Below are 17,163 nucleotides of genomic sequence, written 5' to 3' on the forward strand. Positions count from 1 at the left end.
AATAATAGAATGATAAATGACACAATATGTTACTGCATATGTCAGCAGCTAAATTAGGAGCCTTTGTTTGCTTACTTACTACTAAAAGACAAGTTGTCTTGTATGTTCACTATTTTATTTAAGGACAAACTTGCAATAAGAAACATATGTTTAATGTACCATAAGATTTTTTGTTAAAATAAAGCCAATAATGCAATTTTTTGTGGCCCCCCTTTTTTAGAAAAAGAATTGAAAAGTACCGGAATACCGGTATAAAAATATTGTTATTAGGACAACACTAGATAGCAATGGTGCTCACATAAATATTCACTATTTTAGACCTGTTTACTGAGTTATATTCACTTGTCTGTAGACAATTGTAGTGAGTGTAGTGTGTTGAGTCATACTCCTTTCCAAGTTGTCCATACTCCATATTTAATGTATGTCCCTTGAACGATATACTGTAAAAAGTACTGTGAGAGGTGTATTCAAATTTTGTTAGATAGTTTGCTACAAACAGTAAATATTAGTCTATTCTAATCCAAACACTCCAATACCACCAAATTGAGTAAAACGTTGTGGATATTATCACAGAAGGAAATACCCCAATGAGTCGGACATATAACTGAGAGCGAGACAACTGCCGTTTCTCTGAACGGAGACAAAAAAAAGTGGCATATATTTGAATAATGACACCTCCCAAGAAGCTGTGACATGGAGGGAAATGTTATTGTGCAGATTGCCTTGTGTCGTGCATGCTGATCTTGGACTGGGCGCGCATATAAATCTATACACAGCGATTGTTGAACATAGTTTTCAGATGCAGAAGTCCACCACTTGAAAAGAAAAATTGCACCGAAACCTGAAACTCTACATTAAAAGTGAAAAACAAACATGTCATCGGTCAAGGAAAAATGACACGACTCCATGTTGTGCAATAATATAGCAGTGCATTGGTGGCTGTTTGGCTTGCCGACTGCAGCATTTTCTGTTGCAGCTCTAGTGTTGACAAATAAAATGACAAATTTTCAAGAAACGGTAGAAAAAAACACATTTGCTATTTACGGTAAGTGTGCACTTTTTAAATCAGTGTGTCTGTTGACATACAAAATGTACGGTTGTCACAATTTCATTGAGAATTTGCTGTTAGTGTACATAAATAAACACCAGCAGTGATGTTGTTATTTTAAATCTAAATATATTTGATGCGAGCTTCCTCTGCATATCTAAAAAACATGATTTATTGGAAAAAAATCAACTGCCATAACATGCTGCTGAATCCTTGACAGTAGAAACAGAATTGCCGAAGAGGTTTAGTGTAAAAAACAAACAAACAAAAACAAACTAACACGGGAACTTTAAAAAGACTTTATTCCCACCTAAAGTGTGTTGATACAGTAGACGGAACATTGTAAACGTCAGAGCAGGTGCAGCAGCTGTGTCGATCACCCACCAGAGGGTTTTTAATGTCATTTAAATAGACCCTCCAATGTTATTTAATGTGTTGATTTGCACTCATCCTTCCAACTACTTGTGGGAGCAATTATGTCATTATAAAAACTGCAGCACATAACATCCCAGCATGGATAAACAGCAAAGAAAGTGAAGAGTCATTTTCTTTGCTGTGCTCAATGGGATGTTGATGCATCACACCCTCATTTAAATGTCTAAACAAGTTGTTTGCCAGTCATTCTCAAAACGACATATACGACTAGTTGTGACCCACAATAATAAAAAGCGAAACAAACAGAGCAGGGGACAGCTGGTAATGCAAGTGTGAACACCCCCATAAGTGAAGTGAAGTGAAGTGAAGTGAATTATATTTATATAGCACTTTTCTCTAGTGACTCAAAGCGCTTTTACCAGTGACGTGCGGTGAGGTTCATGGCTGGTGAGGCACTGACTTCATCACAGTCAGATTTACAAACATATTAACCCTAAAGAGTATCTTATTCACCATTTGATTGGCAGCAGTTAACGGGTTATTTTTAAAAGCTCATACCAGCATTCTTCCCTGCTTGGCACTCAGCATCAAGGGTTGGAATTTGGGGTTAAATCACCAAAATTATTCCCGGGCGCGGCGCAGCTGCTGCCCACTGCTCCCCTCACCTCCCAGGGGGTGATCAAGGGGATGGGTCAAATGCAGAGAACAAATTTCACCACACCTAGTGTGTGTGTGACAATCATTGGTACTTTAACTTAACTTTAACTTTACACATACAAACTGTAGCACACAAAAAAGCACATTTAATTAAAAAAACTTTATTATGGTCTTACCTTTACTTATAAGTGCGGGAACGGTGGTGTTCGTGTTGGAGGAGTTGTGAATGAATGAAATATGAAATCCGTGCTGCAGTCTGCAGGTGTACCTAATGTTGTGTCCCTGCACTCGTTCACGGCTCCTCCGGTGCGAGCATTGTTGTTTTTGCACTTTTTGGCTTCTTGTTAAGTGACTTTTTTTGAGTGGATTCGGTCTTGCACGTGGAGGGTTTGGGTGTGGGCTTTGGTTGGTGTGGCGCTCCCGTCGGGGCCCGGGGTGCATTCTGCGACGGGGGTGCTTGGCACAAGGAGGCGGGGTTACTGCGAGCCTCCCACAGTGCGTCTTCGCAGCAGTTTTATGATCGCTCAGCACAAGAAATACTTTACACACATACAGTTGTTGACAAAATACACTGTACATTATATACCTCAGCTAACTAAACTATGGAAATGTATAATATAATTCATATAGCAATACGATCTCACTGCACAGCAGGCCAGCAGTTAGCCGAGTCCGCAATCCATGGTGAGGCACAAGTGCCTCAACTGGCTGCTGATCACCGCATCGTCTCTTCTCAGTATTTGAATGGCAAATGTGAAAATTCAGCGATTTTGAATAAAAATAATCTAAAACTGGTGAAGTTACTTTCAACATTGCGTGGAAGTCTGGGACAGTGCCGAGGGAGTGGCAGACTGGGGTGGTGGTTCCCCTTTTCAAAAAGGGGACCAGAGGGTGTGTGCTAATTACAGGGGTACCACACTACTCAGCCTCCCTGGGAAAGTTTACGCCAAGGTACTGGAAAGGAGGGTCCGGCCGATAGTCGAACCTCAGATTCAAGAGGAGCAATGTGGATTCCGTCCTGGTCGTGGAACAACTGACCAACTCTTTACGCTTGCGGGAATCCTGGAGAAGGCCTGGGAGTATGCCTATCAAGTCTAAATGTGTTTTGTGGATTTGGAGAAGGCGTATGACCGCGTCCCCCGGGAGATCTTGTGGGAGGTGCTGAGGGAGTACGGAGTGAGGGGAACCCTGCTGAGGGCCATCCAATCTCTGTACAACCAAAGCGAGAGTTGTGTCCGGGTGCTTGGATGTAAGTCGGATCCGTTTCCAGTGGGGGTTGGTCTCCGCCAGGGCTGCGCTCTGTCAAGTATCCTGTTTGTGATTTTCATGGACAGGATTTCTAGGCGGAGTCGTGGCCATGGCGGAGAGAGTATACGTCTCGGGGGGCTAAAGGTTGCGTCACTGCTGTTTGCAGATGATGTGGTCCTGATGGCACCTTCGGTTCGTGACCTTCAGCTCTCACTGGATCGGTTCGCAGCCGAGTGTTCAGCGGCTGGAATGAGGATCAGCATCTCCAAATCTGAGGCCATGGTTCTCAGCAGGAAACCGATGGTTTGTACAGTCCGGGTAGGGGACAACACTCTGTCCCAGGTGGAGGAGTTTAAGTATCTCGGGGTCTTGTTCACGAGTGAGGGAAAGATGGAGAAGGAAATCAGCCGGAGAATCGGAGCAGCTGGGGCAGTATTGCAGTCTCTCTGCCGCACTGTTGTGACGAAACGAGAGCTGAGCCAGAAGGCAAATCTCTCGGTCTACCAAGCTATCTACATTCCTACTCTCACCTATGGTCATGAAGTGTGGGTAATGACCGAAAGAATAAGATCGCGGGTACAAGCGGCCGAAATGAGTTTCCTCAGAAGGGTGGCTGGCATCTCCCTTAGAGATAGGGGGAGAAGTGCAGTCACCCGAGAGAGACTCGGAGTAGAGCCGCTGCTCCTTCGCTTGGAAAGGAGCCAGCTTAGGTGGTTCGGGCATCTCGTGCGGATGCCTCATGAGCGTCTCCCTAGGGAGGTCCTTGTTGCACGTCCCACTCGGAGGAGGCCCCGCGGCAGGCCAAGGACCAGATGGGGGGATTACATCTCCTCTCTGGCCTGGGAACGCTTCGGGATTCCCCAGGAGGAAGTCGCAAATGTTGCTCTGGAGAGGGAAGTCTGGGGGTCTCTGCTGGAGCTGTTGTCCCCGCGACCCGATTCCGGATAAGCGGTTGAAGATGGATGGATGGATGGATGGTGAAGTTAAATGGAAAATAACTGTATAGTATAATCATTGAATACATATAACAATTTAATTAATTTTTTTTCTTTTTACATTTTTTTTCTTTCCATGATGGCAGGTGAGGCATGGCCTCACCTGCCTCTAGTGACCGCACGTCACTGGCTTTTACATAGTGAAAATATCTTCTCATGGATCAATACTTTAGAAATTAAACACATACAATTTAGAGGAGTCAATGTACAGCTTGTATCACAGTATACCTCCGGTTCGATACAGATTTCCCAAACAGTACACAATGAAGCAGGGGCGTACTTTAGGTTGGGTCATGTCCCAACAGGCACTTTTTTCCTTCCAAATAAAATGTATTGTCTGAACAAAAATATAAATACAACACTTTTGTCTTTGCTCCCATTTTTCACAAGTTAAACTCAAAGATCTAAAATTTGTACTATATACGCAAATATTGTTCACAAATCGGTCTAAATCTGTGTTAGTGAGCATTTCTTATTTGCCAAGATCATCAATCCCACCTCACAGGTGTGGCATATCAAGATGCTAATTAAACAGCATGATTATTGCACAGGTGTGACTTAGGCTGCCCACGATAAAAGGCCACTCTTAAGTGTGCAGTTTTATCACACAGCACAATGCCACAGATGTCGCAAGTTTTGAGGCAGCGTGCAGTTGGAATGCTGACTGCAGGAATGTCCGCCAGAGCTGCTGCCCGTGAATTGAATGTTCATTTCCCTATCATAAGCGGCGTTTCAGAAAATTTGGCAGTATATCCAACCGACCTCATAACCGCACACCACATGTAACTACACCAGCCCAGGATCTCCACACCTAGCAGGTGCACCTCCATGCTCGTTTGAGACCAGCCACCCAGACAGCTGCTGCAACAACTGGTTTGCATAACCAAATATTTCCATAGGCTCTCAGCATAATAAAAAAAAAATGTATATGTCTTTAATGAGATAGAATATTATACATTACACTAATTAGCTTTTTCACCTATGAGGAAAAGCTTACTGTATATAGCTTATAACACTAAATTGGCCCTCATATGTGAATGTGAGTGTGAATGTTGTGTATCTGTGTTGGCCCTGCAATGAAGTGGTGACGATACTTGCCAACCCTACCAATTTTTCCGGGAGACTCCCGAATTTCAGTGCCCCTCCCGAAAATCTCCCGGGGCAACCATTCTCCCGAATTTCTCCCAATTTTCACCTGGACAACAATATTAAGGGCGTGCCATGATGACATTGACTATAGCGTCCTCTACAACCTGTCGTCGCGTCCGCTTTTTCTCCATACAAACAGCGTGCTGGCCTAACCACATGTTGTATGCAGCTTCTGCAGACACGCGTCAGTGACCGCAAGACATACTTGATCAACAGCCATACAGGTCACACTGAGGGTGGCCGTATAAACAACTTTAAGACTGTTACAAATATGCGCCACACTGTGAACCCACACCAAACAAGAATGACAAACACATTTCGGGAGAACATCCGCACCGTAACACAACATAAACACAACAGAACAAATACCCAGAATCCCTTGCAGCCCTAACTCTTCCGGGCTACAATATACACCCCCGCTACCACCAAACCCCGCCCCCCCACACCTCAAACCCCACGCCCCCAATCTCCCGAATTCGGAGGTCTCAAGGTTGGCAAGTATGGTGGCGACTTGTCCGGGGTTTACCCCGCTTTCTGCCCAAATGCAGCTGGGATAGGCTCCAGCACCCCCGCGACCCCAAGGGGGACAAGCGGTAGAAAATGGCTGGATGGATGGACAGTATAATGACCTATCTTTACCCATCTTTAATGCACAAATAGGCCCCTGCATCATCCTATTATTCTGTATGCTGCATCTGGCGGACCGGTACTTTTCAGAGGCGGAATGGCACCGATTATGATTCATTAGTATCGCGGTACAATACTAATACCGGTATACCGTACAACCCTACTGTGCACATATCTAAGGCATTGTTCCTTTATACTGGAATAAACACGGTTGCTGAAATGAGCTTTTGTAATGAGTCATTTCATTATTCACAGTGAAAGCAGTATGAACCGAACTGTATAAAAAAACAGATTAATTCTGTGGGGCCAACTGTCATCCAAGAAAAGCAGGTCGTCGCAGCTCAGACATCGCCGCATGATGTCATGTAGTCTTTTGCATATGAATGAAAGAGTTCCACGATCAAGGATAAAACGCAGGCAAAATCTCAGCGGCAAACCCTCTCCCTCGTCTCCTCTCCCCACAGCCTCAGACTGAAACATTGTGATCGCTTCTATCTGGATTAGGCATGCAGATAGGCTTCAACATTTGGGTGAAACAAATCTGTCGCTATATGCCTCGCTGTGTAAGAAACGCATTTCCCGTGTAAACTGATGGATATATTTGCTCTGTAGCGTTTTTAGGAACTTATATATTTTTACCCTGGAAGATGTTGTTGACAAGCATGCCAAGTTGGCAGAAGTCACACTGCAACATCTGCTTTCTTAAACAGGCTAAGGAAAAATAAACACAGTAGAACTTGTCAAACTGTTTTTCTTTTAAGTTAACATGTATTTTCAGCATTGCTTTGGCACTTATTTTTTCTCTTTATATATATTTTTCTTCATTCAGATTCCCTGTGTAAGGGACATAAAATATTTCAAATAAGGGTGATATTTGCTTATTTTCTGTCTGATAAGATAATTCTTCTCACTAAGCAGTTTTTATGTTAGAGTGTTTTACTTGTTTTAAGTGTTTTGGTCCTAAATTATCTCAGTAAGATATCACATATATGCTGAGATTTTATGCCCTATTTTGAGTAAAACATGCTTGAAACTAGAATATCAACTGTTGCAAAGCTGTGTCATCAACACTCACCATAAAAAAACTACTTTTTTTAAAGGCCTACTGAAATTAAATTGTCTTATTTAAACGGGGATAGTAGGTCCATTCTATGTGTCATACTTGATCATTTCGCGATATTGCCATATTTTTGCTGAATGGATTTAGTAGAGAACATCGACGATAAAGTTCGCAACTTTTGGTCGCTGATAAAAAAGCCTTGCCTGTACCGGAAGTAGCGTGACGTCACAGGTTGTGGAGCTCCTCACATCTGCACATTGTTTACAATTATTCGGACCGAGAAAGCGACAATTACCCCATTAATTTGAGCAAGGATGAAAGATTCGTGGATGAGGAAAGTGAGAGTGAAGGATTAGAGGGCAGTGGAAGCGATTCAGATATGGAATATGCTGTGAGAGGCGGGTGGGACCTGATATTCAGCTGGGAATGACTAAAACAGTAAATAAACACAAGACATATATATACTCTATTAGCCACAATACAACCAGGCTTATATTTAATATGCCACAAATTAATCCGCATAACAAACACCTCCCCCCTCCCGTCCATATAACCCACCAATACAACTCAAACACCCGCACAACACACTCAATCCCACAGCCCAAAGTATCGTTCACCTCCGTAAAGTTCATACAGCACATATATTTTTAAGTTACGTACGTGACATGCACATAGCGGCACGCACGTACGGGCAAGCGATCAAATGTTTGGAAGCCAAAGCTGCGTACTCACGGTAGCGCGTCTGCTATCCAACTCAAAGTCCTCCTGGTTGTGTTGCTGCAGCCCGCCGCTAATACACCGATCCCACCTACAGCTTTCTTCTTTGCTGTCTTCATTGTTCATTAAACAAATTGCAAAAGATTCACCCACACAGATGTCCAGAATACTGTGGAATTTTGCGATGAAAACAGACGACTTAATAGCTGGCCACAATGGTGTCCCAATATGTTCGCACAATCCGTGACGTCACGCGCAAATGTCATCATACCGAGACGTTTTCAGCAGAATATTTTGCGGGGAATTTAAAATTGCACTCTACTAATCTAACCCGGCCGTATTGGCATGTGTTGCAATGTTAAGATTTCATCATTGATGTATAAACTATCAGACTGCGTGGTCGGTAGTAGTGGGTTTCAGTAGGCCTTTAAAGTAATAATTTCTTATTTTAAACATGTAAAAAAAAAAATCATGACTTTGATACAATTGTGTCTCATATTAAAACAGATGACAGCCAAATGGACTTTGCTGTTTTATTTTTAATGAAACAAGAGAAAATACGTACTCATGTAGTAGTACAGTTGTTATTAGTGAGAATATACTTATATTAAGGTATTTTTGGGTTCACAATTTTACTTGTTTTAGAAAGTCTTAACAAGCCAAATTTTCTTGTTCTATTGGCAGATAATTTTGCTTAGTTCAAATAAAATACCCCTAATTTTTGTATTTTTCTTTCTTGTTTTTGAACACACACTTTTTTGCAGTGTGCCACTATTAGTATAGTTCCGCGATACTAATGAATCATTTTCGGTACGATACCGTCTCTGAAACGTACCGGTCCCGCACCCCCCGGCGCCCGTGTCAAAGTCACATCGTGAAATTGCTGGTTTACGGGCAGAGGAGCATGTTCGGCGGCACACAATCAGAGTACTTACAAGCAGACACAGTGTGTAGACAGAAAAGGGAGAACGGACACATTTTGGCTTACAAACTAACGATAAAGGTGAAGTTATAACACTGAAAAGCCCTCAGGAAGAGATGCTTTAAGACATGGCTAGCTAGCTAGCGGCTAACGTCCATCCGCCGTCGGCAGTGTTTTAGCTACTTCTAAATCACTAGTCCTCGCCTCCATGGCGACAAATAAAGTACGTTTCTTACAAGTATCATCCCTGCAGGACGAGGAATAGCTAAACATGCTTCACTACACACTGTAGCTCACCAGCGTCAACATGTAAACAAACGCCATTGGTGGATCTACACCTAAAATTCACTGTAATGATATCAAGTTCAGGCACGTATCTAGTCGATAGTACTATGATTATGTCGATATTTTTTGGCATCACAAAATCTTCTTTAGTTTTTTTAAAATGTATATTATGTTTCTAAACTCAGGAAATATGTCCCTGTACACATGAGGACTTTGAATATGACCAATGTATGATCCTGTAACTACTTGGTATCGCATTGATACCCAAATTTGTGGTATCATCCAAAACTAATGTAAAGTATCAAACAACAGAAGAATAAGTGATTATTACATTTTAACAGAAGTGTAGATAGAACATGTTACAAGAGAAAGTAAGCAGATATTAACAGTAAATGAACAAGTAGATTAATAATTCATTTTCTACCACTTAATAATGTTGACACAATAATAGAATGACAAATGATACAATATGTTACTGCATATGTCAGCAGACTAATTAGGAGCTTGGAGTTTGTTTACTTACTACTAAAAGACAAGTTGTCTAGTATGTTCACTATTTTATTTAAGGACTTAACTGCAATAAGAAACATATGTTTAATGTACCCTACTATTTTTGTTAAAATAAAGCCAATAATGCAATTTTTTTGTGGTCCCCTTTGTTTAGAAAAGTACCGGAATGTACCAAAATAATTTTAGCACCGGTACCAAAATATTGGTATTGTTACAACACAAGTACCCACTCATTTGTTTGTTTCCATTCTGTATTCCAAAAACAAGTTTTTTCTGTACTGCGTTTGTTTCATGCTAGTGACGTGTTATTGGTGCAGAGATCAAACCCTTTGAGTTAACCAAGGTTGAGACAGAGGGACTTTATAATAATAATAATAATAATACCTGGGATTTACATAGCGCTTTTCTAAGTACCCAAAGTCGCTTTACATGTTTTTCTGAACCCATCATTCATTCACACCTGGTGGTGGTAAAATGTTAATCACTGCAGCGTTTAGCTCATTTGCCGCTGGTGGCTTTAAAATATTCTACTTTAACCGAGCAGTATACATCAAGTATTTTCCAAAGTGATGGAAGGACAGACATGAAATTATGGTATTGAAATATTAGAAATGTTTTTATTTTTTACAAATGGCTGTGATGAGAATGTCAATGGGGGATTTCTAATCACTGCTACGTTGGAATTCTTATTACTATTGATACTGTTGTTATCATTCATTTTTGTTTGACAACTTTTGGATTGTTTTGTGTCACGTTTGTGTGTCCTCTCAATTGCTCTGTTGATTGCTATTCTGAATGTTGCTGGGCCGGGTTTGGTTTTGGAATTGGAATTGTACAAACCCCATTTCCATATGAGTTGGGAAATTGTGTTAGATGTAAATATAAACGGAATACAATGATTTGCAAATCCTTTTCAACCCATATTCAATTGATCGCACTACAAAGACAAGATATTTGATGTTCAAACTCATAAACTTTATTTTCTTTTTGCAAATAATAATTAACTTAGAATTTCATGTCTGCAACACATGCCAAAGTAGTTGGGAAAGGGCATGTTCACCACTGTGTTACATGGCCTTTCCTTTTAACAACACTCAGTAAACGTTTGGGAACTGAGGAGACACATTTTTTAAGCTTCTCAGGTGGAATTCTTTCCCATTCTTGCTTGATGTACAGCTTAAGTTGTTCAACAGTCCGGGGGTCTCCGTTGTGGTATTTTAGTAACGTTGCTTGGATGGCAACATATGTTGCTCCAAAACCTGTATGTACCTTTCAGAATTAATGGTGCCTTCACAGATGTGTAAGTTACCCATGTCTTGGGCACTAATACACCCCCAAAACCATCACAGATGCTGGCTTTTCAACTTTGCGCCTATAACAATCCGGATTGTTCTTTTCCTCTTTGGTCCGGAGGACACGACGTCCACAGTTTCCAAAAACAATTTGAAATGTGGACTCGTCAGACCACAGAACACTTTTCCACTTTGTATCAGTCCATCTTAGATGAGCTCAGGCCCAGCGAAGCCAACAGCGTTTCTGGGTGTTGTTGATTAACGGTTTTCGACTTGCATAGGAGAGTTTTAACTTGCACTTACAGATGTAGCGACCAACTGTAGTTACTGACAGTGGGTTTCTGAAGTGTTCCTGAGCCCATGTGGTGATATCCTTTACACACTGATGTCGCTTGTTGATGCAGTACCACCTGAGGGATCGAAGGTCACAGGCTTAGCTGCTTACGTGCAGTGATTTCTCCAGATTCTCTGAACCCTTTGATGATATTACAGACCGTAGATGGTGAAATCCCTAAATTCCTTGCAATAGCTGGTTGGGAAATGTTGTTCTTAAACTGTACAATAATTTGTTCACGCATTTGTTGACAAAGTGGTGACCCTCACCCCATCCTTGTTTGTGAATGACTGAGCATTTCATGGAATCTACTTTTATACCCAATCATGGCACCCACCTGTTCCCAATTAGCCTGTTCACCTGTGGGATGTTCCAAATAAGTGTTTGATGAGCATTCCTCAACTTTATCAGTATTTATTGCCACCTTTCCCAACTTCTTTGTCACGTGTTGCTAGCATCAAATTCTAAAGTTAATGATTATTTGCAAAAAAAAAAATGTTTATCAGTTTGAACATCAAATATGTTGTCTTTGTAGCATATTCAACTGAATATGGGTTAAAAAGGATTTGCAAATCATTGTATTCCGTTTATATTGACCTCTAACACAATTTCCCAACTCATATGGAAACAGGGTTTGTATTATAGTGTATTATTTTGTTGGATTAAAAAATAATAATAATTTAAAAAAAAGTATTGCACACCAATTGTTGATGGTATACTGTAGTAACAAAATAACATTTCATTTTAAAAGTGAAAAAAAAGCAAATCATGTTTGCGCAATAAGTGTGCATTATCTGTGTGAATTGCAAGTGCTAGACTAGCAGTGCAGAAATGCGGAAGAGACGTTGCACGGGTTTCCGAGTAATCATATGATAAGTTGAATGATGCAGACACGTTTGTTACTGGATGCTATCTTTGTACGTGTAAGTGATATGTAACTATAATCATTTGAGGCTTGTTTGTATTGACAAATGTGCTCTTTTAGACTGAAATATTGTTCACTTAAGGACACTTGTTGTGTATGTCTGGCTTGTGTACTGTTGTGTGCTTGGCTGTTATGTAGCTGCTAGCTCTTAGTAGCCTATAGCCTACCATGTTTACCTTTTGTAAATGACTTGACTATAATAGAATGAAAGGCCAACCTTGTGCGTTTAAAAAAAAAAAATTGAAATAATTCCTACCGGATCATTATTGGTGTCCATTGGTTATTGTTGATGGTCTGGGCGGCCGTCACATGCAGGACACGTTCAGGGTTGCATTTAAGCTCAGCAAGGAGACATCCGTCTTGAAGAAACACGTAAAGGAAAGCACCATCCAAGTTCTGCTCCCGAGCTGAGTGAAAAAAGTGTTGGAAAATCCTATTTTTCATTCCAGTACATTGTCATGAACGATTATTAGAAAAAGTGGGATAGGTCTTAAATTGCTCAATCTCTTAATAATTCTGCTTATTATTATAACATTTTAATGTAGAAAAATCCAACCAAAGTTACCCCTTAAGCATTCACACACAGCACCAACGTTTTGGAACAAGGATGAGGTAATAGCAGAAAGGTAAAAATATAATAAATGTAATTGTGGCAGCCTCGGAGAAATGTATGTTTGCATTTCATTACACATAACTGTGGTGCATTCAAAGACACTCGATTGGAGTCTTTAATTGCTCGTTTGTCAACATATAATTATAGGCACTCTAGGTCAGTGTTTTTCAAACACTGTGCCGCGAGATACAGTCTGGTGTGCCGTGGGAGATTATCTAATTTCACCTATTTGGGTTAAAAATATTTTTTGCAAACCAGTAAATATAGTCTGTAAATGATGTGTTGTTGTTGAGTGTCGGTGCTGTCTAGAGCTCGGCAGAGTAACCGTGTAATACTCTTCCATATCAGTAGGTGGCAGCCGGTAGCTAATTGTTTTGTAGCTGTCGGAAACAGTGGGAGCCAGCGTGCAGGTAAAAAGGTATCTAATGCTTAAACCAAAAATAAAGGTGAGTACCCCTAAGAAAAGGCATTGAAGCTTAGGGAAGGCTATGCAGAACGAAACTAAAACTGAACTGGCTACAAAGTAAACAAAAACAGAATCCTGGACGACAGCAAAGACTTACTGTGGAGCAAAGACGAACATGACACGACAATCAACAATGTCCCCACAAAGAGATAAAAACAACTACAATATTCATGATTGCTAAAACAAAGTAGATGCGGGAAATATAACTCAAAGGAAGACATGAAACTGCTACAGGAAAATACCAAAAAAAGACAAAAAGACACTACACACAGGAAAACAGCAAAACACTCAAAATAAGTCACGGTGTGATGTGACAGGTCGTGACAGTACACTTACTTTGAGACAAGAGCTATATTGATGCATGGTTGGTAATGGTTTAAAGTCGTATCCAACAATTGCGACAACGACTTTTTACTGTCAACTGAGTTTCGTTTTTTAATGATTTCTGCTGGTGGTGTGCCTCCGGATTTTTTCAACACAAAAAATGTGCCTTGGCTCAAAAACGGTTGAAAAACACTGGTAATGTTGAAGCAGAACAACAACAACAACAGCAACAAAACTCAATATTTGAATTAAATGACTAAAAATAACCTTTTTCTAAGTTGTCTCAGTTTTCAAGGTAAATCTTTCAGAAATGTGCACTTTCCCCTCTACATGGCTAACATCGCTCTTTTAAAGATGATTCATATTTGAGTCACTTTTCAGATGTATTACATTTCCAGCAGGGCAGGCTACAGTGCTAAAGTACTCCTGCTCTGATACAAGGCAGCAGGATGTACAGCAAGGAGGAAAAAGAGGATGCACGCTAATCCCGCATTCCTCCCTAAAAAGACAGAAGTGACATGAAAATGTGAAGACAGAAAGAGAGAGCTGTGAGGGGAAAGATAATATTTTTGCAATGCCATAGAGGCACGCTGCAAGAAGAGGTCACGAGGTCACAGATGTGTTGACCGCTTTGATTTTATCCTGACAGCGACGACTGAGCCATCGCGCTTTGAGGAATCGGACAGGCCGCTGAGGTTACAATCTGGACAAATGAGCGTGTGCCGTAGAGACGAGCACAGTATGTCTTAGTAAGGCTGCTGCCATTTGTGATGAAGTGATGGCATGGCTGCGAGGATGAATGGAAATTGATGAAGAGAGACTGGTGCAAAAGCTGAGCTTGTTGTTTTCAGGGCTGATACGACGGCTCGCAACAATTCCTCCAGGATAAGACGGGCATCCAGAAAATCCCCCATCTTTTTTTTTTTTTTTTTTTGGTCACAGAGAGGCTGTGCTTAGCTTAATACTGAAGTCTGATAATGCCTGTTATAAGCTGACTTGGAGGTCTTCCTCCTCATAAGCTGAGACAGGGAGGCTCTTAACGCTGACATATTATCTGAATGGACCGCGGAAGGAAAATCATGTTCAGATAATCCAGTCTTCTGTACCACTCCTCCTCCATGATGAACGAGCATGACAAGACATAGCAGGCAAAAGTGCATTTTTAAACATTACTGTTAATTGCCTGCCAGGAATTATTAGCATTATTGATACGGGTTTAGAACGGCGCATGTAGTAAAAATACGGAAAATAGATGTCAATTACTCATGTTCTTTGTTACCAGGCAAGGAAGCTGCAAATTGACTAGCATTAGTGTTTTGCAATATAGACAATATACGGTATAAATGATATACATTTAGGGGTGTAATGCAGTGATAGTGTAACCTGACTCTTGCCAGATCCTTGTAGTTTGCTGAGCTCCACACAACGATCTGGGACTTCTCAATAGGAGATGTATTTCAGAAGGCGGGGCCTCGTAAAAAAATCATTGTATGTGATTGGTTAAACCACTTGTCCGTTATCTTGAACGACGTGCTACTTCAACCACTCACATCGAAATCAACCCGTGACGCTGATGAGAGCAACGCTGGGAAATCCAAACCCGATCGGAAGAAGAGCCAAAACATCCTTGCCACCAATACCGCTGCTGCTCACTGCTCCCCTCACCTCCCAGGGGGTGATCAAGGGTGATGGGTCAAATGCAGAGAATAATTTCGCCACACCTAGTGTGTGTGTGACAATCATTGGTACTTTAATGTACATGCTGAATAAGAAATGTTTGCATATGTTATATTATTCTTTTATTTTTCCATATTTAACATATTGTGTTGAAGTTTGGGGAAATGTTTATAAAACAAACGTAGACCCAATAATTAAACTTCAAAAAAGGGTCATTAGAATAATACACAAAGCGTGCTACTATGAACATACCAATCCATTATTTATAAGTTCTAATGTGTTAAAATTTTCAGATATTGTGTTTTTAAAAACAATGGAAATTATGTTTCGAGTAAAGAACAACAGCCTTCCAGCTTGTATTCTTAGGTTATTTCAATTAAGAGGAGTAAACTATAATTTACGGGGGATATTGGTTTTCGAAATATGTAAAGCAAGAACAAATACAAAATACAAATGTATTTCAGTTTTAGGAGTTAAATGGTGGAACAAGCTCAGTGATGAGTTGAAGACATGTACTTCTTTGTTAAGGTTTAAGAAAACATTGAAAGGTGAAATAATTGAAAATTATAAAATATAGCAACGATTACTTTCATCCCATTGATTTTTTTTTTCTTTTTAATGTTGATGTTCCAGGTAATCTTATTTTCAGTGAAGGTATAGGATAGGCAAATAAAAGCCTTGGCTTCAGCCTATTCCTTTTTCGGTCATGCTTTTTTCTTTTCTTTTCTTTTTGTGTGTAAATGTGTATGATTGTTATATATGTATAATTTGTACTGTACTGTCACACAAAATGGTTAATGGTTGATCATATGACCGAAATAAACTTATTTCATTCATTCATTCAAATGCAGAGAATAATTTCGCCACACCTAGTGTGTGTGTGACAATCATTGGTACTTTAACTTGAAATGCCTTCAAAACCGTTCTCTGTTCATCTTTTAAAGAATTAATATTCGATAGATTTGACAAAACAGTTGCAATAGCAGAATCAATGTCAGCACTCGCTGCGTGCCGCCATTGTTGTTTGAATCAAACACTCGCTTCGGCGCTACGTCACATCTATGAGATCCCGCCCGGCGATCCTGATTGGTTCATTATTTTTTGCTATCTTGAAGGAGTTTGCAATGCCCTCGAGTCCAGATCCTAGTGTGGAGCTCAGCGAAATACAAAGATCTGACGAGAGTCAGGTTAGTGATAGTGCATGTTGTTGATGATACATTCTAGCTTACCCAGCATGTACAAGTCATTAAAACAACGTTGAGAACTTGTTGAATTAGGTCTTGACGTTGTGCACTGTCCTGTGTCAGCCAAGACATGTCGGCTTATTTCGCCCTACATGATTCCACTTTGTAGCTGAGAGAAAACAGTGTGGTTAGTTGTAGATGTTTTTTGATGCTTTGGCTGCACATACAGTCTAGGTCAAACGTTTACATACACTTGTAAAGAACATAATGTCTTGGCTGTCTTGAGTTTCCAATAATTTTTACAACTCTTATTTTTTGTGATAGAGTGATTGGACAAAAAAAAAAAAAAAAAGAGTGATAGAGTGATTGGACTCCTCTCTGAGCTGCCACCTTACCGTGGTAGAGGAGTTTGCGTGTCCCAATGATCCTAGGAGCTATGTTGTCCGGGGGCTTTATGCTCACTGGTAGGGTCTCCCAAGACAAACTGGTCCTAGGTGAGGGATCAGACAAAGAGCAGCTCGAAGACCTCAATGAAAAATAAAAAATATGGACCCAGATTTCCCTCGCCCGGACGCGGGTCACCAAGGGCCCCCCTCTGGAGCCAGGCCCGGAGGTGGGGAACGATGGCGAGCGCCTGGTGGCCGGGCCTGTCGCCATGGGGCCCGGCCGGGCACAGCCCGAAGAGGCAACGTGGGTTCCCCCTCCAATGGGCTCACCACCCATAGCAGGGGTCATAGAGGTCGGGTGCGATGTGA

General features: G+C 41.0%; 1 protein-coding gene across 1 annotated transcript in view; it reads right to left on the reverse strand.

Annotated features, from left to right (window-relative positions):
* The window catches only part of eys (eyes shut homolog), a 635,999-nt gene that overhangs the window by 133,500 nt on the left and 485,336 nt on the right, over positions 1–17,163 (reverse strand). The window contains exon 40 of the mRNA XM_062058295.1: positions 12,401–12,551. Coding sequence (XP_061914279.1) covers positions 12,401–12,551 — 151 coding nt within the window. The remainder of the gene's footprint in view (positions 1–12,400; positions 12,552–17,163) is intronic.

This window comes from Entelurus aequoreus, linkage group LG09, assembly GCF_033978785.1.
Source record: "Entelurus aequoreus isolate RoL-2023_Sb linkage group LG09, RoL_Eaeq_v1.1, whole genome shotgun sequence".
In the NCBI taxonomy this organism is placed as follows: Eukaryota; Metazoa; Chordata; class Actinopteri; order Syngnathiformes; family Syngnathidae; genus Entelurus; species Entelurus aequoreus.